The sequence below is a fragment of the Cucurbita pepo genome, chromosome 19 (genome assembly GCF_057944985.1).
Source record: "Cucurbita pepo subsp. pepo isolate OVF chromosome 19, ASM5794498v1, whole genome shotgun sequence".
Taxonomy (NCBI): domain Eukaryota; kingdom Viridiplantae; phylum Streptophyta; class Magnoliopsida; order Cucurbitales; family Cucurbitaceae; genus Cucurbita; species Cucurbita pepo.
The window spans coordinates 12,806,858-12,830,293 of NC_141816.1; the positions used below are offsets into that span (position 1 = coordinate 12,806,858).

Genomic DNA, 23,436 nt, shown 5'->3' on the forward strand with positions numbered 1-23,436 from the left:
TGAGCTTCAAAACATTTTATATAGCCAACAGCACGGAGGAGGAGGAGGAAGAGAAAGGAAGATAAAGTTATCTCCCAAGGGCGAAACTGCAAGTCTTTCTCTAAACTCAAATTCTAGTAGCAAATTTGGCACTAAGCGGGGGAAAAGAACAACAAACAAAAAGGACCAACAAGAACACACCCTTTCTCTTTTTAATCACCTACAGATAATTGACAACATAAATAGGACAAAGAAAACTCTCTTCTGTCTGGCCTATGTAATTTCTCAATCTGTTAGACACCCTAAAAACCTGTTCTCAACATTTGCCTGGCGACTTACAAATTCCACAGATTCTTCTGAAACCTACAGCCACATACCGCTTATTATGGAGCTTCATGAAACCTGTCATCCTGGCTTGAACTAAAATGGCATTCGACCAGCAAGCCTGCTTTCCAAGATTCGTTTGTCTATGGCTGCATCAATTGAACTCATCTGAAACAAGAATACGATACCTATGATTAGAGAGAAATTATAGAAATGATGCCATCGCCAAATCATATGGTCGAGTCTTATGCAAGAGGTGCCAAACTTTGCAAAAGAGGCTGACCTGGTCAAAGTCGTATTCACTGATCGATCATAAAATAAATTGTAATGATGCTACGAATGAGCAAAAATCTGTAGGGTAATACCTTGTTCCACCCAAATCCCCACTTTGGCATCAAGCATAGGGAGAGTGAATCACATATAATAGATTCAAAAGCCAAAAAGAAGAATTGAATACACTACGTTCTTAACCATATTGATGCAATAAGTAGTAGAACCTTCTACATACACACACTGTAAGTGGGATAACATAAATACCTACTTGAGCCTTTTGATGCCCACAAGATTGGTGGTATGGCGTGCAAACTGGAAAATGTCAGTTAAAAGAAACACAGCATTTACATTTGATGATGAAGTTCGAGGTAAAAAGTGAGTTCAGGCTCAAGGTTCTAAAGAAAAATACATTATCTACATTGTAATGAAATAAAAACCAGATTTTTATACATCCCAACAATCGAAAGGTACACAGCATACTACAAAGAACTCAAAAACAAAAACATGTCTAGCCCACCCCTACATGGTTAGACTTGAAAACGAACTCCAAGTATTTAAGTTGTAGTATAACTTACCTGGCTAGTTTCATCATGCACCTGATACTTAGTTAAGGACATTCTTCTTTCCTCCTGCACAAGTTCACACATAAGAAAATGAAAACAGGTTGGAAATATCAAGATAATTCATGGAAAACCTGAATACAAGAAAACTTACCATAGACATCGCCTCATCATCCCAAACCAAATATACTTCATTTGTTGATGGCTGAATAGGAGCTTTATTCGCAATGACAGGAGGAGGTCCAATGGAAGGACCGCCTGTATTTGGTCCCGAGGCATAAGAGTGTGAATTGCTCAATACTCCACCTATAGCATTAAATCCAGTTAAGTCACCCTGTTAAGTAATTAAACAAAATCAAAGTCTCTACTACAAGCTCGAAGATATATGTTCTAACCAATGGAGTTGGGAAGGCGTGCAGCAATACCAAAATTTCATCAATTCCATAGGTAATAAGTCTTTTGAAACATGCAAAGATTTAAATCTCTAATCTCAAAATAAACAGGAAAAAAGGAACAGCTATTTCCAGACATGCCGGATGGGCATTGGTCACTTGCATCCTTTTTGTTTCAGGTAATGGGGATGCATGCAGGAAGTCATACACAACTTAAAGACTCAGTCAGATAATGGCTCCACTGACTTTCTAATTTCGCAAGAGTTTGTATTTGAAACTACATTAGGAGAAACAAATAGATTGTGATTCCATTTGTTTACAATAGAAACTAAATTTACTAGTGGATAACCCTTTACAAAGTATAGAGGTAAACATACTTGGAATATAGAACATTTACGATTATTTGTTTATGTAAAGGCCAAACTTGAATTATCAACTAACATGAATACATATTGCCAATAGACATTAAAAAACTCTCTAGAAGTACTACAATATTTTACTTTACTCAAGACCTTGGGAGAAAATCAAACTGAATAAAGTCTTGAGAAGGCATACAGAAGGGACTGCATAAAGTCATTAGATGAACCTGGAATGATTGGAACTTGATTGCAAATAGTGGAAAAGGAGTTAGTACCCAAATGTATACTCAATGAGCCCTTGATTTCTGCTGCAGATGTCAAAGGAATGCTTGTTGGAAGTGAAGATGAAGGAAAAGGAGAGCTTTGGGTAGATCCGTGGCTATTACTAACAACAGGGAACAACGGTTGAGATACCGAAACTGAAGGTGTAGTTGAAGGCAATCCAGGAGGCGTTATTTGTGGAGGCTGGAGCATAGGAGTTGAAGATACTGGGAGTGGGGGCCTTGCAGTCTGCACAGGAAATAGTGGCTGCTGAGCATAGCCCAATGGGGCAGGAGGGGGAATTGAAACGGCTGAATTTGGGGGAAACCAAGGTTGGGGACGAGGTGGAACTTGCCAGGCAGTAGGCTGCGCTTGTCCAGTTGAAGCATAACTGCAGTTACATGATAATTGGAGGAAATTAACAATGTTTCATAATTTTACATTTTATTGAAGGTAACACAAAAAATGTGTAAACATCAAGTTAAGCACGTAATAGTGAACAGAAGACAAAAAGATAGGAAGATACTTACATAGGTCGCATTGCAGCTAAACCTGGTTGAGGAGGGTACATAATACCTAGCGATCCAGGCACCATACCACCAACCATCTGAGTTGGTGGCATCTCCACTTTGGCAACCTTCGATGCAGACTCTTCATCTTCAAGAAAGAAAAAATTCCATAATACTATAATTATACCACTATTTCCAATGCCATGCTTAAAAAACATTATTTTAACAAGGAACAAACAAAATGCCATTCATCATTAAGCAGTACAAAAGATTGGGGAGAGTGGAAAAGAAATCATGCCCTCCAATATACAAGAGTAGGAAAGTTTGGAGAACATAAAGAAATTAAGCACTCAATGCATCCCCCTCATATAATTTTTAAAAAAAGACTCAATTAAGTTCATTATTCAGGAACCATCAGAAATTAAGCATGGCAAGTATATTGGATCACTAAGAATATTATAATTAAGCATGATAAAGATCAAGTTATATGGCAGGTAGGCTTCTTTTCTGTCCTTTGGGATACTTAACCTTACAGAAATAACTAAATTTTAGGGATCTGGAGAGAGCTTGGGAGGAGATTTTGTCGTTAGCTAGGCTTAGTGCCTCCATCTGAGTGTCTGTCTACAAAAACGTTTGTAATTACCCATTAGGTCTTTTTCTTATGGATTGGAGCCCCTTTTATCACGACTAATTGGTTGACTCCTTTGGTCTGGATTGTTTTCTTTTTCCGTCGGTTGGCCTTTTGTTTCGAATTCTTACCTTTGTCAATGAAAGCTTAGCTAATCATTTTTGTAACAACAAGAAAAGGTTAATGCAACTGTACCAATATACACTAGGAAGACGGACGGCCCATCCATATTTTGAAACTATAATTTGTTGCACATGGATATGACGCTTACTTTAAAGTGGGGTGTGGTGCAAGAGAATACTTTCATTTTTTCATAAGAAACCAAGCTTGCATTTTTTAACTTTGTTGGCAACTTCCTTGGCTTGGGGTTTGGCTTTCCTCGCCTCTTGCAATTACATATCATCTATGAAATGTCTTGTTTCTCATTATGTATATATACATACACACACACATACATATAACCACAATCGGGTATTAAATATGAATATTATGTAATACAGACAATATATATAACACCTTACGACCATACAATCCTTTGTTAACATTCATGATTCACTCAATCAAATACAATGAATACTTTCCTTTTTGCCCTTCACCCTTCCTTATTCACACTAACTGGAGCATGCTCCTCTTGAACCCATCATTAGAAAGGGTTGCCATCTGAACAAGTCCAGAGATCTTCCACTTCTAACAATCTTCTAATGTCATCTTCCATTTCAAAAGAACTTCTAATTCAAAGGGCATACTATAACATCCTCAAGCATATATTTTATCCCAAAAATGGCTTCCAATAAGAATTCCTCTTCAAATCGCTAGCTAAACTAACAAGAAAGGTTATGTTTCCTATCCTACAAAAGCTAGTCCCCATGCAAACTTTGACCTTAATCAATAGTCACCATAGACGATCAGGTACTTTGCTTGATTAGTTTCCTTGGATGGAATTGATTGTCTTAATCATCCCAAATACTAATTATACTCCTTAGGACCTTGGACTGCACATATCATGTAGTTGGAGGAATGTTGCCTTGTGCAAAAATTAATATGATTATGATTATGCTAATCTCCAGGTGCCCCAACTCAGATGCAGGTCCCTTCCACTGACCTCTTTGAAAGAGTTTTAGATACATCCCCACAAATGTACTTAAGGTCATAGGTCTGATCTGGTTCAACTTTTAACTGCAACTTCCAGGAAGACGTTCATTCGCAATTACTAGTTACTTTGATGGGCTTTCTTCTTTTGAATATTTCATCTTATCAATGAAATATCTAGCTTTATGTATTTTTTAAAAGAAAAATGATTATAATACACACACAGACTGATCCAACCATAAAAAGAATCTAAAAGATACTATATTTGTCGTGAAACATCAAAGAAAAGAGCACAGAGAGAGACAACTCAAATATATATTATGGATAAGGGTGGAGGTGGGGGTGGGACAAATTGACTATGACCAAACTTACTGGACAAATATCCCCCATTAGGCAAGAATAACAGGGGGGGATTTACCAAATTCAAACCACGGTTTGGAAAATAAAAAGAAAAATACTTTCTTGTTCAAGAGTCACCTTGCCTGAGCACAAACATAACAAACCCGTAAACTCATTATCTTCCTATACGTCTATTTACACACGTGTGTATCATGAGAAAGCCCGAGAGGAAGAGGAAGTGAAGTAATAGACTAATAATAGGTGTAAGCAAAGATAAAGACAATGCGTGCATAAGTTATACAGAATCCTCACCCTCCTCTCCGTAGTGTGCTGCCAAGACATCAGGTGGAATTCCTTGCATTCCATATATTTCAATATCTGTTGATTCTCTGCCAGCCTTTGCATTAGGAACTCTATCACCAGGTTACCACCAACAATAGAAACGTTAGAATGCAAACGTGACCAACACAAAAAGTACAAGTTCAGAAAGTAATTGATCGACATGTGATTGATCTTAGACAAACAAAAGTCTCCATTGAGAGGCAAGTCTATCTAGTATACCCCAGTATGTTTTCACGTTCAAAACTTACAATCCAGAATATGAGAATATATGAAAGAAAATAAAAAAACTGAATGCTAACAAATTAATTACTACGACGGTGGGCAGTCTGTAATACAGACCACCAGTGAAACAATTTCCTGGAACTATAAACCACGACTGATTGTAAAATAGGTGTTTTAAGCAGAGCAGTATACATCCTCGAATCTCCGCAGAGAAAGAAGACGATAAAAATACACTAAACAAAATAAAAAGTAAAAATACAGATTTATCGTTGCGGAAAGAAACGGAAGAGAGGGAAATAGTTCGCATACTTTGTGACTGACTCTTTGTGGACCTGAAGAACGTGGATGACCATACCACCAGCAGTAGAAAGCTTCTTATGGCAGACATGGCACTTAAAGTGCTTGGCCTTCTGATGCTGCACCAATATCTTCTCGTCGTCGAATTCCCTGTCGCAATAGTAGCACCATACCTTAGACGAAACCCTCTTCTTCTTCTTCCCCATAACCAGAACACACACCGCTGCGCTTCCTTGTTGGAAAGATTAGTTCTTCGGCAAGCACTGGATTGTGGAAAAACGAAAAGGGAAATCAAACGAACAGAGATCGCGAAGATTTAGGGTTTTGCTTGTGGCCTTCCACTATCCGGAAAGGGAGTTTTCTTTTGTCTCCCAACTCGCCCCCTCACGCCGCGCCGATCTCTGATTTTACTCGCTCGCTGCAGTTGTTGATTTTGCGCTCCTTTTTTTTCCCTCTCGATCTTTAGTTGTTTCTCGGGGTAATTTCAATAGTCATAGCACGTTGGGGATAATTTTTTAACAAAAATAATTTAAATAGTGAAGATAAAATCGGAGATTTGGAAGTTATAAAGATTTTGCAAATTATCCAACCATGTGTTTGTGTGTTTATAATTGATTAATGATTGTGGTTAATCTATTAATTGATTGTTTCTAGTAAATAATTAAGTAATATCAGTACAATTTATTAAAATACAAATAAGTCTCTTATTTTTTTAATAATGAAACTAATTTATAGCAAAATGTTATAAGATATCAACCGATACTCATGTACCATGTGGTGCTCGCCTTCTTTGACAGCTCCACGACGAACTCGAGGTACATCCATCGAAATGTAGTTGATGATGAATTACATAATTTAATTAATATTGTGTTACAACAAGCATAAAACATGGCTCATACATGATTCTCTTTTCATGACTATAATTTTATACTATACTCGTTTGAGCTACTGATAGATGTCCACGTTAGATTAGAATACGATCGTCGATTATATAAGGTTCTTGGTCTACACGTAGCTTTTTAAATTTCAAATATAAATTGAGAATGGGATACCAAAGGTGAGTTTCTGTATTTTTTTTTATATATTAAAAAAAAAATTAAATCGTGAATCATGGATAGATTATTGAGTAACTATATTTAAAAGAATTAATAATATTATTACTATTTTACCATATATCTTTTAAAAAAATTGACTCTATTATTAAAAAATGATTTGATGGTTAAAAAGAAAAAACCCTAAATTATGTTTTGAAAGACTATTTGTATTTTTTTTTCATTTTAATTTAAATACTTACCTGACTTTAAAATTGGATATATAACTAATTCTTTTTTTAATATGGGAGTGAGTTTCATATTTAAATATTTAAATCATTAGTAATTTAAAAAAAAAAAAATTTATATATATATATATTATTATTATTTTTGTAGTTTAAAAATTGGATTAGTAGTGACAACAAAATAAAAACACCCATTCGTAAAACTAATACTAAGCTTAATTAAAAAAATAAATAAATCTAAGACCGTATTGAATAACTCTTTTATTTTTTTTAGAATTAAGCTCATGATTCACTTACCTATTAAATTTAGTTGGTTTGTTTGTTATTTATTTTTGACAAACATTTTAACACTAAGTTTAAAAATTTTAAAAATAATTTATATTTTTTGAATTTGACTAAAAACTTAAAAAAAAAAAAATAATAATAATAATAGTTGCTTGAAATTAAAAAAAAAAACAACCTATTAAATCTATATTTTTTTTTTGCATTTCCTCATTTTAATGGCAATAAAGAAAAAATAAAAATATTTTTCTTGAAACTAAAATAAAACAACAAATATAAAATTTGCTACCGTTTCTGTCATCCTATTAGATTTAGTCCACATTAATTGTAATTAGGCACATTTAGCAACCTACAATCGTCTCTTTAGTACATCTATACGAAAAAAATAACAAGTAGTGTATGGATTCTTCCAAAATAAAACAATAATAATAATAACAATAAATATATAGATGCGTACATCCCATATTAGGTTTAGGTTTAGGCCACATCAATTAATATTAGCCACATTTAGCAACCTAGCAATCATCTCTTGTAATTAGTATATTTATACGGAAAGATAATAAGTAGGGTATGGATTCTTGGAAAATAAAACCATAAATATATAATGAAACATAAAGTCCACCACCCTACAAAAGAGAGTACATTACATAGACAATAGGCAATAGCCAAACGCCTTATTTTTGTTGCTGAATTTATTGAGAAATTAAAGTTTGAGAATTGAGTGGCCGATTACTTCATTAAAAATAAATAAATTAATTGATTAAAAGTGGGTGTTTGTACATACCTTAACTTTAGGGTTTGCTTCAACAACAACTTAACTTTGTTCCTAAAAATACCTTACCCTCTCTCCGTTTCGTTAACCCACCAAACCAAACCAACCCAACCCAAACACTTTTCCATCTCCCAACCCAACTATCACATGTCCAGCTTTTTCACTTCTTCCACATTTACTCATTATATTTTCAAAAATGGCAATTCATATTCCCTCGACTTTTAGCTACCATTTAACTTCTTTATGTACCCAAAACTGATTTATAATTAATCACACGACTAAATAAACACATTTATAGAAGCTCAATCACATATTAAAATGCATACAAGGTTCAAAAATAAAACTAAAAGGTTGATAATAGAAGACACATTTATACTCAAATTTAATTATTTTTTTGTATCTGCTTATTATTAGGAGGTATGGTATTTGTTTGTGATTCATATTCTTTATCACATTCCCATAAACAATGTGTACTGTGTTTAAAATCTTGGTTTCTGGTATTTTTTTTCCACGGCCCCCACCTTTAACTTGAACTACTCCTCTTTCTCTTTCTCTCTCTCTCTCTCTCTCTCTCTCTCTATAAAAGCCTGCGCTCCGATACATTTCTCAAGACAGCATCAACAATGGCGAAACAACCAGCTTTCTCGTTCATTTTATGTCTCCCAACCATGCTCCTCTTCCCCCTTCTTTCTGCAGCGCCCAATACTCCTTCCCTTTCTTCTCCGCCGCCGGCCACCCACGTTTCCGCCCGCATTCGCCATTACAATCACCATTTGACCAAATTACACAAACTCAAATCCTCGCTGTTGGTTCCACGCGATTCCGTTCCCACTGACGCTCGTGTGTATCACGTGACCTCCTACGGAGCCGATCCCACGGGTAAAAACGACAGCACAGAATCGATTCTCCGGGTGTTTTCCGACGCGTACGGGTCTACGAGTGACTTGTCTTTGATCGACGGCGTCAGAAATCTGGGTGGGGTTCAGATTAACCTGGATGGTGGACATTACTTGATCAGTCGTCCGCTGCGGTTACCGGGTGCCGGTGTAGGAAATATTGTGGTACGCTTTCCCGCACTTGATTACAAAAATCTTCCTAATTTAGAGTTGGAACTAAAATGAATTAATTGAAAATTAATAAGTGTGGAACTAAATTTGATATTTGGAGTAGAAATGGGAAGATGGTGGGTGAAAATTAATGATAGAGAGCCATAAATGCGAATTCACATGCTTCCTTCCTGAATACTAGACACTTAATTTTGCCAGAGAAAAAACAGGAGTCTATTAAGCTCTTTTTTTAATTGAGTTTTAAATTGAAAAAATAAAAAATAAAAAATTCAAAGGGTAGCTTTTGGGAAATGGAAAGCATTGCTTGTCCAGACCAAACGCCCTTCGCTTTCTTTCCGTCCAAATCTTGCTTTCTTCGTGCACCAATAAATTCAACTCCTAACTTCTTTTTTAACTTTTCTTCGGATTGGTATATCTACTCCTGACTTTATACCTCTTTAATTAATTTATGAATTAATTTATGAAGCAATTTATGAAGCAATTTATGAAGCAATTTATGAAGCAATGCAGTTTAACGAATTTGATTATGAATTAGATACAAGGAGGAAGTTTGCACGCTTCAGACGATTTTCCCTCTGATGGTTACCTCATCGAATTGTCGCCTTCGCCATCAGCGGCAGCGAAAATAATGGAGAACGACAAAGTGATGAACTCCGCAGAAGATGCGTCGCTTAGTTCTTCTACGTCTTACAATTACGAGTACATCACTTTCAGAGACCTTCTATTGGATTGCAATTACAGAGGGGGCGGCATTTCGATCGTCAATTCCTTGAGAATAAGTATAGATAATTGCTACATCACACATTTCGCCACCACCGGAATTTCAGTGCGAGGCGGCCACGAAACCTACATTCGAAGCTCCTTCCTCGGCCAGCATATCACCGCGGGTGGCGATCCCGGTGAACGAAACTTCTCTGGAACTGGAATCAGCCTCGTCGGCAACGACAACGCCGTCATTGACGTCGTTATTTTCTCCGCTGCAACAGGAATCTTCATCTCCGGCCAAGCAAACCTTATCTCGGGCGTGCATTGCTACAACAAGGCTACCGGGTTCGGCGGTACTGGAATATACTTGCAGTTACCGGGGCTAACACAGACCAGAATCGTGGATTCGTACATGGACTACACCGGAATCGTGGCGGAAGATCCAGTCCAACTCCATATTTCGAACACCTTATTCCTCGGCGACGCTGCGATCACGCTGAAATCGATCAACGGAGTCGTTAATGGATTGAACATCGTGGATAACATGTTCAGCGGATCGAACGCAGGAGTGGCGATCGTACAACTGGACGAGTCGAAATCTGCATTCAAGCAAATAGATCAGGTGGTGATCGCGAGGAACAACGTGAAAGGAATGCAAGTGAAATCAACAGTCGGAAGCGCGGAATGGCAGGGAAACGGAACTTCATGGACTGTGGATTTCAATCCCGTTCTGGTGTTTCCGAATTTGATTAGGAACGTACAGTATTCGTTTCGAAGCACCGACAACGGATTCCCAAAGCACATGGTGAGAAATGTGTCGGATAATCGGGTGGTGATCGAGACGGACGTCGCAGTGTCGGGAAGCGTGTATGCGAGGGTTGATCAAGGGCAGAGTTAGACACATGGAAGAGAGGAAGGTAAAAAATTTATGGTTAATAATAAGTGATTACAAAGTAGGCGAAGGAAAATGTAAATTGGTAAGAGCGTAGCTTGAAATTGATACGCAAAAAGCGTTTGAAATGTTCGTCATTTGTTTTTTGTTCGTCAAGCAAACGCAACCTTTACCACCAACCATCTGATCACCAACTAAGATTGAATGTTCTTAGTGTTCCAACGCAAAAGTCAATAACAACAAATCAAATAAATTCAGAGAAAGATCTTACAACAATGAGTAGTTGGATTCAGAGAACTTTACTTAGAAACACGACAATCAAAAGCACAAGCAACAAATTATGATACAATTGGTAACCTAATCTCAACACAAAAATTGGGCTTCTTTGTTTTCTTAGTAAAAGTCATTCTATTCTACAGTGATTTCAAGAATGGTTGTGAGTCTTGGTCTTTTGTATCTCCTAAGAAGTAAAGACGAGCAAACAACACTGACCGACGACAAAGCCATGCACGCACCAGCCGCCCATGGAGGCAACTTAAGCCCCAAAGATGGAAAGAATAGTCCGGCAGCAACAGGAATTGCTATCACATTGTACGCCATTGCAAACATGTAATTCAATCGGATCCGATTGAATGTCTTCCTCGAGAGATCGATGGCTGTAATTACGTCTTCTAAATTATTTCTCATCAACACGAAGTCGGCTGCCTCAATGGCAATATCAGTCCCCGCACCAATTGCGATTCCGATATCCGAAGTAGCTAGAGCAGGCGAGTCGTTGATGCCATCGCCTACCATCGCAACTATGCTCCCATCCTTTTGGAAGTTTTGGATGACTTCCGCTTTTCCTGCTGGCATTACTTCTGCCCTCACATCTTGTATGCCAAGCTGCACAACATTTTGTCTCATTTAGTTACATTTTGTGTAAATAAGAGAGCATCAACAAATAATTTTGATCCTAACAGACCTCTTTGGCGACAGCCTGAGCCGTTCTCCAATTGTCCCCTGTAACCATGACTGGAGCAACTCCCATTTTCACAAGACCCTCAACAACAACTGCAGCTTCTCTCTTCAGTGGATCTGCTATTCCCAAAACTCCAATTAACCTATCATCATATGCAACAAGAACACCAGTCTTTGCATTCTCTTCGAGCTCTATAACGAAATTATCCACATGAGGCGCTATGGAAACTCCACTTTCATTCATCAACTTCCTGTTCCCAACCTGTTCAGGACACCAACATTTTTAGAACAACAACCGCAAAACACAACCATATATGTACTTTAACTAGTACACTGAACTCTTACAAGAATCCTTTTCCCCTCTGCAAAGCACTGGATTCCTTTGCCTGGCAATGCAGAGAACTCTGTGACATCGAAAAGCCATCCAGAAGCTTCTTTACTTTGGTTTCCCACATTTTCGGTTGTAGAAGGCTCATCGAAGAAATGGAAATGACGTGCATAGTCGACTATAGCTTTTCCCAATGGGTGTTCGCTGCTAGCCTAGCCAGAAGAAAAGGCAATAGTGATTAATGATTGACTTGGTTAACAATAGCATATCCAAAGATGATTTGAAGTCATAAAAATTGGAAGTCACCTCTGCAGAAGCAACCAGCTTAAGAAAATCTCCTCGAGAAATTTCAGTGAAGACTTTGGCAGTGGTAACCGACGCTTTCCCTTGGGTTAGTGTGCCTGTTTTATCAAATATCACGTACTTAACCTTCTGGGCCCTCTCCAAAGCATCACCTCCTTTGATCAAGATGCCATTGCTGGCACCAACCCCTGTTGCAACCATGACAGCAGTCGGTGTTGCCAAGCCTAGCGCACAAGGGCATGCAATCACCACCACTGCTATGGCAAACATGAGCGAAAACACAAAGTAATTCCCATTTTCTGGGAGCCATTCAGCTGGATAAGCCCCAAGAATTCCTCCAACGTACCTATACATACCAACAGGGGCTTCAGATCCTTAACCACTCAATAAACTCGTCGACTCAGCTAATAATTTGAAATTAAACTTACCAACCAAATAATGTGCACAATGCCATTGCAACAACTGTTGGAACGAATATGCTTGCTACCTGCAGGCCAAACAGAAGCCTATGAATACCAGAATTGACAGATTTTAAAGTACCCATCATGATACTTACAAAATCAGCAAATTTCTGAATTGGGGCTTTAGACATCTGTGCTGACTCGACCAAACTAATAATCTGGTTCAAAACAGCATCCGATCCTACTTTGGTTGCTTGAATGTGAAGGGCTCCATGAAGATTAATTGTACCCCCAATAACAGGCGAGTTAAGCTCCTTCAGAACAGGTATAGATTCTCCAGTAACCATACTCTCATTAACATAACTCGAACCCCAAACAACAACGCCATCTGCTGGAACCTTTGCACCAGGAACAACTTTCAACACATCGCCCGGTTGAATTAGCAGAGCATTTATTTCCCTCTCTTCTATCAGATTCCCACCTAGAAACACAAAATTAGAATCAGTCAACTATTAGAAGATTGTCCATTCGCGACATCTCGGCTAACAACTTTTTCTTTAAGCTAAATAATCTCTCCAAGTACCTTTATCTTGGATAAGCAATAGAGCAGTGGCAGGAGCAAGTTCTACCAACTTCTTGATGGCATCTGATGTTTTCCCCTTGGCAAGACACTCCAAATACTTCCCCAGTAATACAAAGGTTATCAACATAGCACTTGTCTCAAAATAAGTAGGAGACCAAAATCCGGTGACTGCACCATATAGAAGTGCACAAACAGAATAAGTGTAAGAGGCCGTGGTACCCAAAGCAACCAATACATCCATGTTCGTTGAACCATTTCGAAGAGCTCTAGCAGCTGCGACATAGAAGCGCTTTCCAATGATAAATTGCACAACAGTCACCAATGCCCACTTCAACCAATCATCCATGATGAACGGCCCACAGCGCCGGAGTAACAATGAGTAGATTAAAGGAATATGAGGACATACTACTCGTAGGAGAAAGATCAGTACCTGGAAGAAACACCATATTTGGAATCTCAAAATAAAACGAATTCTTCCTTTGTAATAATAACAAACTCAAACATATAAGAAACATATTCAACTTAAGTTAGCTGAGGGAGAAGCAAATTGACATACACTGAGAGACAGACTGGAGACAAAAAGGCGAAACATGTTTATAGCTTCTTCAGCATCTTTAGAAGTTAACCTACTGTAAGGGCTGGTAACATGCAGCTTAAATTTTTTGTTGCTTCTTCCCTCAATCTCATCCACCAAGGATCTGGGACCCATAAGTTGTGGGTCAAAAACAACCTCCAGTTTTCCTGATGTCCTGTTGAAGAGGAACCGCCTCACCCCTTGCAAGTTGGTGAGTATGACTTCCAAAAACTGTACATCAACCTCGCCAGCAATGCCGGAAACCGCTACAAAAATTTGGTCTTGCTCACTGCTCTGTACAAGTGAAGCTTCAAATCCAGCATCCTCAATACCATTAATTATGTCGTCTTTAGTGGTTATTGTTGGATCATATTCAACCTCTCCCAATGATGTGGCTAAAGCAACTACCGCTCTCCTAACGCCAGGAAGATCTTTTAAAATGCTTTCTACCGAATTCACACATGCTGCACATGTCATACCTCCTATGCTGAATTGACCCACCAGCGTTCCATCGGACTTCTTCTTTCCAACTGAACTGGTTTCAGGTATAATCTCAGCCTCAAATCCAGCATCTTCTATCGCTTCCTTGATGTCCTCAACCTGAATTTATCGAAGAATTAGAACAAAATTAGTTCAAATTCATCACTCTGTTGGACTCCAATTGATGTACTCAGTGATGATTTAAACCTACAACCCAAACGAGTGATTTTTTCTTCTTAAATTCCATTTGTTCCTTATCTTTCTAAAATTCTTCCCACTTCCCACAACACAAAAAAAAAAGAAAAAGAAAAAAAAAAAAACCCCATAAAACACTCTGCAACACAATCAACTAACCATCTTCCCTAAATCATCGATCCAACATCACAGTTATGGATATGGCTGAGAGAAGAAAACAAAATAACAAAAACCTTAACGAAGCTGGGGTCGAAAACCACGTCAGCTCTGTTCTGAAGCAAAGCAACGGAAGCCGTCAAAACGCCATTAAGCCCCCTGAGAGCCGATTCGACGGAATTAGAACAAGCAGCGCAGGTCATCCCAGAAACTGTGACCTGAACCCTCCTCATACTTTCCCCAATTTCGCCCAAATTCTCCTCCGGGCTCTCGTAGGAATCAAGCAAGCGCACATCCTCGAGATCCTCGGAAAGCTCAGGAGCCGCAGAAATAGCCGAGGGACGCTGGGCGACCTGGGTGAGCTGCAGGTCTCTGAGGCCCGGCGCCATTGAAGTTCGCCGTGCAAAAACGAAGCGGGAAATGAATCAGAAACAGAAGAAAAAGAGGGAGGAGGATAGAAACATAGAGATTGGCGGAGATATTTATTGAAGAGAGAATGGGAGACTTTTCCCCGAAGAAGAAGAAAGGTTGAGACGGCAATTGTCTAACCAAAGCTGGTGAAGGTGGTGGGACAGCAATAGTCACAGAGGGATGGTGGTGGGAGGAAACTTTTTTACGTTTCCCATTTTACCCCTCCCAACAAATCGTACTCCTTGTACTCACATGCCCTCCTTTTCTTCTTACTTCTTGTACTGCCTCGTCAAAACAACAATATTGCTTTAAAAACCAAAAAAAACAAAAAAAACAAACTTTAATTTATTACTTCAAATTCTTTAAATTCAACCCTCAAAATTATCCTTCAGTTTACTTATTTATTTAAATATTCTTTTTAGTTAAAAAAAATTATAGACAAGTATCAATTTATAAGATAATAATTGAGGGGTGCTCCAGCATGGTCGTACATTATTATAAGAAATTCAATTGTTAACGAAAAGTTGTAATTTACTGTTTTAACCATGTAACTTGCAGTAAAAATAAAAGGCTATTGCTTAATTTCAATTGATTGGAAAAGACATTAAAAGCACTTGCCTTCAAAAGGGTGTAAGCTTTAATTCGATCAGATTATTATTTTTATTTCTCAAACATTTATGGAAGTAAAATGCAACTGTAATGGTGCAATTGAGAATATTGAGAGAAAAGAGGGACAGGATTGGAATTTAAAGATACGTAAAGGTAATTGTGTGGTATCCTTGTGTAATTCCATTGTCGTTTCAGACACGGTGACGCCGTTGACCGTTATCTGACGGACGGTCATCACTGTAGCCGATAATAAATGAAAACTTACATAAACCTCTAAGGTCAAACACTGTACTTTATTTATCTTTTAAAGTTTTGTTATTTCTATTTTTCTAATTCACATCAATTTCACATCAAATCCCCTAACATTTTTTTCAATTCATTTTTTATGTTGAAATTATTTATAATAACAATAATATAATTAAGATGGTTATAATATTAATAACATTATATGCATTTATACTTCAAAAATTTTATTTCTCTAGTTTTTATAAATTGATTGTGGGACCCTATTATAAGAATATGAAAACTTTTCGTATTTTACCGTTTTAAAGGAAAGCTCAAAATAAAAAATTCAAATAATACAGTATATGCTAGTGGTGGATTTGAACTATTACATCTATCTATTTCGACATTGATTTATTGGACGGGTGAACTTAAACGATTACGTTTATGTTTCTCAACTCTTCTATTAAAAATAAGAAATGCTTTCTTGACTCTGTCCCATCCAACGGCTATCTCTGAATCCAGTTTGATTAAAGTGATGATAGTCAATGTATGGAGAAAATATAATTGAAAAGGTGACTAAATTTCCACCGAAAAAAGGGAAATATTTATAAAAACAATGTGGATCTAAGAACGACCAAAAAAACACAAGAAGATAATAAAGATGGAAAATGAGATGGAGTTTATCACTCTTCCACCACACCTTTTTTATTATGTGGAATCCATATTTTTCTTTTATAATTATCACAACTTTTTGCTATGATTGGGTGACGAAATACATCCATTGTATAGACTTTCTTAAGTTATTATTTTTTCGATTTGAGAGTCAAATGAACCATTATTTTAGAAGGGTATTAAAACTTTTTTTCAGTAGACACATTTTAAAATCGTGAGACTAACAACAATACATAACTAGTCAAAATGAACAATATCTTATAATGGTAGACTTGAACTGTTATAATTTTTTTTTAAAACGTGCATTTTAACCGGAAAATGAAGATTTAAAAGGTATATGTTTTTAAGTAATTTATACGGAGGATCTTTGTGTTGAAAAACTGGGCTACCATTTAAAAAGTCTACGACTCAATCCTAATAGAAAAACTATTTTAGTTAATTTAAATACAAAATAAGAAAAGCTATGAAATTTAATAAATTTATAAGTAGTAAATAAAACAAATAGAAAAAATCTTCAATGGGACAAACTAAATTTAGGGACTATTACGGTCATTTGGTCATAGTGGGACCCGCGGTTATTGGATACCTTTCGAAAAAAATGGTTTTTTCCTGATTGGAGTCGACAACATGAATTACACGTGTACTAAATGATTTTCCGTAAAAAAAAAAAAAAAAAAGAAAAGAAAAAACCCGATTGGTTGAATCTCTGAAGCATTAGCGCAAACAATAGAGAATCGTTCAATCAACCATTAATTGGTTAATTACCTAATTAACAAATTAATGAAAAGCCCATTAATTTCGTCTGGATATTAAATGTTTCGATTAATGAGGTTAAATTTACAGTAAAGCCAATTAATAAGTGAACTAATAGGTTTATTTTAGCGGGGGCATTTGGGGGCAAAGTTGTAATTTAGTTGGAGGTATGCTTGTCCGAACAAATCTATGTGCAAGGGAGCCGTGGCCACCCACGGATTCCAAGTCCTAAACGCAGTTAAAACCAGATCACAATTAAAATACTAATAAAATAAGCAGTTAGCAGGTGACCTAAGCCAACTTCTTCTGCTCTTTTTTGTTGTTTTTTTCCTTTAAAATATCATTTTATTTTATAATCTCAATTTAGGACCCGATTTCTACGCCTTAATTCTCTAATTCAATTATAATATCTTTTAATAAAATAACATCCCAACTGCCTTTGTTGAAAAATGTATTTTCTAAAGTTATTGGGCCTTGAAGCTGGGTCGAAAATGGGCCTGGGTAAGCCCACAGTTAGTTCGTTCGTTGGTTCCTTTGTCTGTTGCGGTCGACAGCGCCTGAAAGTCTCCCGCGATAAGATAATGTAGGAGTGGACGAGACGACCAGCATGGCATCCACTCTGCCACTCACTCGAGCTTTTCTCTTCGCCGATGCTTCCAGTCATCTACGCCGGAACTGCCTCAGAAGCGTCGCTTTCTCTGCTGCTTTCTCCTCCGACAGCGTTCACTGCAAGAAATGGAGACACCCGGTCTCTTCACTTTCTGAACTTGGCGGAGTCGCAATTGCGAGAGATGGTAAACTACTCTTTCTTGTTCTATCTTAGCTGTCTATGTTGTTTGGTTGTTTGATTGTTATCCTAATCGGCTTCTGACGTTTATTCATTTCTATTTGTGTGATTTTCTGGTTGAACTTCCGCGATGTCGTCAATCGACCATCTTACTATGGATTTTTTTGTCCTTTGAAGTTAAATTTTAATGTGATTGAGTTACTAATATTAATGGAGGTTTGCAGATGTTGTGAGAGATGATCCTACGAACAATGTCCCCGATAATATTTTTTCAAAACTTGGTGTGCAACTCCACCGAAAAGATAACCATCCACTCGGCATTCTGAAGAACGAGATATACAACTACTTTGATACAAATTACTCAAATAAGTTCGATAAATTTGATGACCTCAGTCCAATTGTTTCTGTGAAGGAGGTAAGCTTTTTAGCTCATCAATTTTTATTAGAGGAAATTAACAACGATTTGGGAGAACGTTCCTTTAGCTTTAAGGATGAAACAAGGCCAATTTATGGCTATCTTTAGCCCTAGGGAAATGAGTTAATAAGATGCTTTACAGACTTTATATTTCATATTGACCTTTTCAAGGTCTACACAATGGATATACTGGAATCTGATAGACCTTTCAGAGTAATTGAAGAATTTTTTGTCTAGAAAGTTACAAGTATTCTAGCCATTCTGTGCGAGCAGGACTAATGACAGAAAATATATACCTGTTTGATTTTGGTAACTCGTATTGCTTCTGTTGTTCAGTATATTGTGAGAACAGACTTAGTTTGACAATTATCCACGAGTGAGAATTTTTGCCATGCTTGTGTTTCAATCTACAATTAGAAATGCACTGCAACTGCAGGTAATTGCAGGCTTGGAGATGATAGAATTCTAAAACCACGCTTCTTACTCTTGAGTTGCTCCAAAAAAAAAAAAAAAAAAGCTTCCGACTCTTGAAGAGTTTATTAATTTTTTATAACATTTCTTAGTAAATGGTGACTTAGTTTCAATATTATTTGAAATCTGAGTTTTGCTCACATTCATCTTTTATAGCATTGCTAGGATATGGACAACATTCCTAGCCCTTTGCATTATTTAAAGAGTTCCATTCCCGAAGAACCTGCATCTCATATTTTTTTCTTTTTAGGTTCCTTTTTACATTTGTAGTTTCTGCAGTACTTAAGCATGTAGAACGTTCAATTTGGAGCGCCCCCTTTATGTACATCAGCTATCTTTTGTAGTTAATTTTTGCTGAAAAGGACAAGACATAAACTCATAGACCAAACCGGCCACTTTTGAAACCTTTAAGGATCAAATAGAAACTAAATTCAAAACTAAATTTTTGGGTAACTTTGTATGCTGTGTGTGTGTTTTTTTGAAGTACTGAATTTTTTTTTTTTGGAATAAGCGGGCTCAGTTTGGTAGTTGACAACTTTCCGGGCAATTGGTTAAATTCTTTTTCCTGAATTTCAAAAGCTTACGTGCTTTTCTTTAATACTAATAATTACTTCTTAACATACAATGCCTCTTTTATCTTAATCCTATGTTTATGTCCGCAGAATTTTGATGATGTGTTGGTTCCAGAAGATCATGTAAGCCGAAGTTATAATGATACATACTATATTGACTCGCAAACTGTCCTGAGATGTCATACAAGTGCTCATCAGGCGGAGCTGTTGAGAAGTGGATATACTCAGTTTCTTGTGACAGGAGATGTGTACCGTCGGGATTCCATTGATTCAACTCACTACCCTGTATTTCATCAGGTATTCTAAATAAATATAGCAATCAAGTCTTTTGCTAAGTTTACCAAAGTTTTCATTTGGTGAATTTCTTTGCCTACTTCTCAGATGGAAGGTGTCCGTGTTTTTTCTCTAAATGATTGGGAGGCATCCAGCACAGATGGAACATCTTATGCAGCTGACGACTTGAAGAAATGCTTGGAAGGTTTGGCAAGGCATTTATTTGGTAAGAGACGTATCTGAATTAAGGCATATATGATTCTTCCCTTCTGCCTTAGTTATGAGTAGGTAGTTCTGTTGGAAATTCAAATTGGAAAATACAAATGAGTTTTGGGTAGAGTCAATATAATTACGCTTCCAGAATAGGCAGGTAAAAGACAAACTTTAGGAGTAACAAATATAATAAATCAGATAAGTATTAATGATTACTATTTTGCATATGATCCAAAAAAAAAAAAAAAAAAAAAAAAAACTTCCAAAAGTAGTTGCATTTTTTAGATAACAATGAAGAATAAATTCCCCCACTTTTCTAATTAGGCTTTGATTTTAAAAATAATTTTAAGTTTTGCATTGGTTTTACACGTAATGGAGCTATGTTATCATAAACTAATCTACTAAACCTGCCAGGTGCTGTGGAAATGCGATGGGTTGATACATACTTTCCATTTACGAACCCATCATTTGAACTTGAGATTTTCTTTCAGGTACATAGATGATCTTTTAGTCAATTTTCTCTTCAGAATTCAATAATTTGATTATGGCACATTGCATTACTTCTTTCATAAATGACTTCCATCGCTACCAAAATACATTTAAGTCTATGTACTTCAATTTTAAACTTCCATTTCTAGTGGCATTTCTGGTTTATCATATATGAACTTAAAAATGAACCTCTTCAATTTTTTTTGATAAATTAGACTAGGGAACTGAAGGGCGAAGAACATGCTTGGGGGAGGGCATAGATGCAATTTTTTGTTTTCTTTTGATGAGATATAAAAAATATCATAGAATAAATCAAAGGGGAAAAAAGGAGTCATCCTGACAGGCTACAACCGTTTCTCAACTACTATTTCCTCCCATGAATGCTATTAAGGAATGAATGGATAATTTTTTAATCATGTTTTAGATTTCCTCATGAAATTATTTACACTACGTTTGCTGTTAATTCCTTCTTGGAATTTATTGTCTGTTTTGTCTCTCTTTCGAACCAAAGATAATAAAAGGAAATCCTTCATCTGAGGAGTTATTTGATGTTCTACCCATGCAGGAGAAATGGCTGGAAGTATTGGGATGTGGAGTGATGGAGCAAGAAATATTGAAAAGAAGTGGTAAAGAGAACAATGTTGCATGGGCTTTTGGACTCGGATTGGAAAGGTTGGCTATGGTTCTTTTTGATATACCTGATATCCGTTTATTTTGGTCAGCTGATGAGCGATTTACCTCTCAGGTATCTAATTGTATCATTTAACAGTACTCTTTCATTGTTTTTTACTTTGTTTGTCCTTTGGTATGTTCTCAAAAAATAAATTATCCAATCATCACGTTCGCCTTTTTATTTGCAGTTTTCAAAGGGCAAGCTAGGTGTTAAATTTAAACCGTTCTCTAAGGTACTATTATCGCATTTTAGGCATGGAGAGATTAATTCTTAATTCTATTTCTTTAAGGAACCTCTCACTAGTTTCTATATCACTTCTAACAAATTATATGTTGTAAATTATCTTGAAAAGTTTAAGTAATTGCATCTGCTGCAGTTTCCACCTTGCTACAAGGACGTTAGTTTTTGGATCAATGAATCTTTCACCGAGAATAATTTATGTGAAGTTGTTAGAGGAATTGCCGGTGATCTTGTTGAAGAGGTATGTAATTAACTGTTTTCAAGTGCATAAAAAATTTTAAAGATAATTTTAGTGAAGTAAATGCTTAATGTAGGGTCAGGAGAAATTTTTATTTCTATTTTTGAATATTGTTGTTTAGCCGTTCTTAGTTATCTGTTCTCTGAAGTTTGGTTGTTAAAATAAAGCTGCATGTGTAAACCTAAAAACTTTCTATTGTTCATGGATGCACTTTTAGAAAGTTTGGTGTTTTCAGTTACCTGGCGTTTACCTCGTTAGTGAAATAATTTCCATTCTTTACAAACGGATGCTGGCAGGTGCGATTGATTGACAGTTTTACCAACAACAAGAAGGGGATGACGAGTCACTGTTACAGGATTGCTTACCGATCTATGGAACGGTCACTCACGGATGAAGAAATCAATGAATTGCAGGTACTATCAACTTTGTATCCCTTTTATATATTAGTTTGTTTTAGAAAGAAGTTTGAATACAACCTCATATTTTGTGGTTGCAAATGCAGTGGAATGTGAGAGAACAGGTTCATAGCAAGTTGAAAGTTGTCTTGAGATGAGCATCGGACATGCAACAATTTCAGTCAAACCCACGTAATGTTATTTCCTTTTTGCCTGCTCTACAACTGAAATTTTATTCTGTACACATCTGAACTTTTTTAAATAAAATTTTTCAAACTGGGTGATAGGAAGTATAAGAGTATATAGTCCAGTTAAATCCATGAAAATAATCATCAACAGTTGAAGTGGAGATGTGCTGCAAGCTAAACTTTTATTAATGCGCAATCAGTTTCTTTCCCCTACCTCATGTTTTACTATGCGTTTGCTGATTTTCAGACCTATTGAACTCATTATATGTACCAATAGATCACTTTTGCCTAGATGAGAATGTTGGACTTCAGTGTTTTGTCTGAAATTTGATAAAGGAGTAAGAACGCGAACTTCATGTGTGCTTAGATATAAGTTATGCCTTGATCTTCGGTGGGGGTGGACTGAACTAAATTTTGTACCAAACGTATCCTTTATGTATAATATAGCCAGGAATCCAGTTCTTCTATTGGTGTTTGTTTCCTGAAACCAAAAAAGTCAGAAGCGCATTTGAGGTCCAATATCTTCCTTTTATATGGAATAGAAGCTGAAGGAAGGTACTTTTCCAGAATACTTGAGCCAATTTTGATATTTCTTTGCAACTAACCAGGCCTGCAGGTTAAAATATTGTACATACAAAATATATAGAACTTCTAACAACACATAAAACAACCAAACTTGAACTAGAGGCAGATAATCTACCGAACAAAATGATATTATGATAAACATTAACTACAAGAAAAACGACAGATAACTTTTCAACACCTCCTCCAACTACCAATATACCTTACAATTTTTGTAAATACGATAAAGACCTTTCCTGATAGGGAATTCCCTATCCCGAAGCTACATAAATAGCAATCTACACGGTCTTTGAATAATTAATTTCAGAGTACAATTAGGTCCTGGTAGAATGAATTAACAAGTGTTTAGAGTTTAGGCATGAGATTAGATTTCATAATTATTTTAAGATGCATTTGAAACCTGTTCATAAACACAAGGGCCTGTTTAGGTTTCAAGAGAGTTTTGGTCTTGAAGTATGGAAAGATGTGAAGGGCAGAGTTGTAAAGGTCTGAAGTATAAGTTGTTGAATGGAAATGATGGATTAAGCAGTGGTGAAGCAAGGGCTGTGTTGACAAGACAGTTTCCAACCAAAACGGATGAAAATGAATGAAGAGAGAAAGGGTGGGGTTTAGGCAGTCATTGAACCACCTAAAAGCAAGAGATGGAGAGAGAAAGAGGGTTTTATTTTATAGGGTCAAAGGA

The 23,436-nt window shown here is 36.7% G+C and overlaps 4 protein-coding genes across 5 annotated transcripts; 2 read left to right on the top strand and 2 right to left on the bottom strand.

Annotated features, from left to right (window-relative positions):
• Window positions 1-95: 95 nt before the first annotated feature.
• LOC111781447 (protein SUPPRESSOR OF FRI 4) lies at window positions 96-6,049 on the bottom strand. 2 transcript variants are annotated; one of them, XM_087120188.1, is made up of 7 exons: window positions 5,587-6,049; window positions 5,026-5,126; window positions 2,679-2,805; window positions 2,115-2,539; window positions 1,291-1,442; window positions 1,152-1,205; window positions 96-471 (listed from the first exon to the last, which is right to left on the bottom strand). In XM_087120188.1, exons 1-7 carry the CDS (start codon window positions 5,778-5,780, stop codon window positions 400-402), a joined length of 1,125 nt encoding a protein of 374 aa, XP_086976314.1. In that variant the 5' UTR covers window positions 5,781-6,049; the 3' UTR covers window positions 96-399. The 2 variants fall into 2 exon arrangements, with proteins under 2 accessions (XP_086976314.1, XP_023517800.1); XM_023662032.2 differs by having other exon boundaries at window positions 2,163-2,539; window positions 5,587-6,044.
• Window positions 6,050-8,414: 2,365 nt separating this feature from the next.
• Window positions 8,415-10,696, top strand: LOC111781277 (polygalacturonase QRT3-like). The gene is made up of 2 exons (XM_023661780.2): window positions 8,415-8,965; window positions 9,507-10,696. Exons 1-2 carry the CDS (start codon window positions 8,528-8,530, stop codon window positions 10,572-10,574), a joined length of 1,506 nt encoding a protein of 501 aa, XP_023517548.2. The 5' UTR covers window positions 8,415-8,527; the 3' UTR covers window positions 10,575-10,696.
• A 102-nt stretch (window positions 10,697-10,798) lies between these two features.
• On the bottom strand, window positions 10,799-15,090 carry LOC111781275 (copper-transporting ATPase RAN1). Its single transcript, XM_023661779.2, has 9 exons — window positions 14,626-15,090; window positions 13,700-14,317; window positions 13,144-13,573; window positions 12,716-13,041; window positions 12,588-12,646; window positions 12,163-12,505; window positions 11,874-12,068; window positions 11,533-11,790; window positions 10,799-11,453 (listed from the first exon to the last, which is right to left on the bottom strand). The coding sequence occupies exons 1-9, from the start codon at window positions 14,935-14,937 to the stop codon at window positions 10,977-10,979; spliced, it is 3,018 nt and encodes a 1,005-aa protein (XP_023517547.2). The 5' UTR covers window positions 14,938-15,090; the 3' UTR covers window positions 10,799-10,976.
• Window positions 15,091-17,775: 2,685 nt separating this feature from the next.
• LOC111781772 (phenylalanine--tRNA ligase, chloroplastic/mitochondrial) lies at window positions 17,776-22,274 on the top strand. Its single transcript, XM_023662466.2, has 10 exons — window positions 17,776-18,012; window positions 18,230-18,420; window positions 19,554-19,760; window positions 19,845-19,962; window positions 20,364-20,440; window positions 21,004-21,183; window positions 21,299-21,343; window positions 21,488-21,592; window positions 21,886-22,002; window positions 22,092-22,274. Exons 1-10 carry the CDS (start codon window positions 17,826-17,828, stop codon window positions 22,140-22,142), a joined length of 1,278 nt encoding a protein of 425 aa, XP_023518234.2. The 5' UTR covers window positions 17,776-17,825; the 3' UTR covers window positions 22,143-22,274.
• The last annotated feature ends 1,162 nt before the right edge of the window (window positions 22,275-23,436 follow it).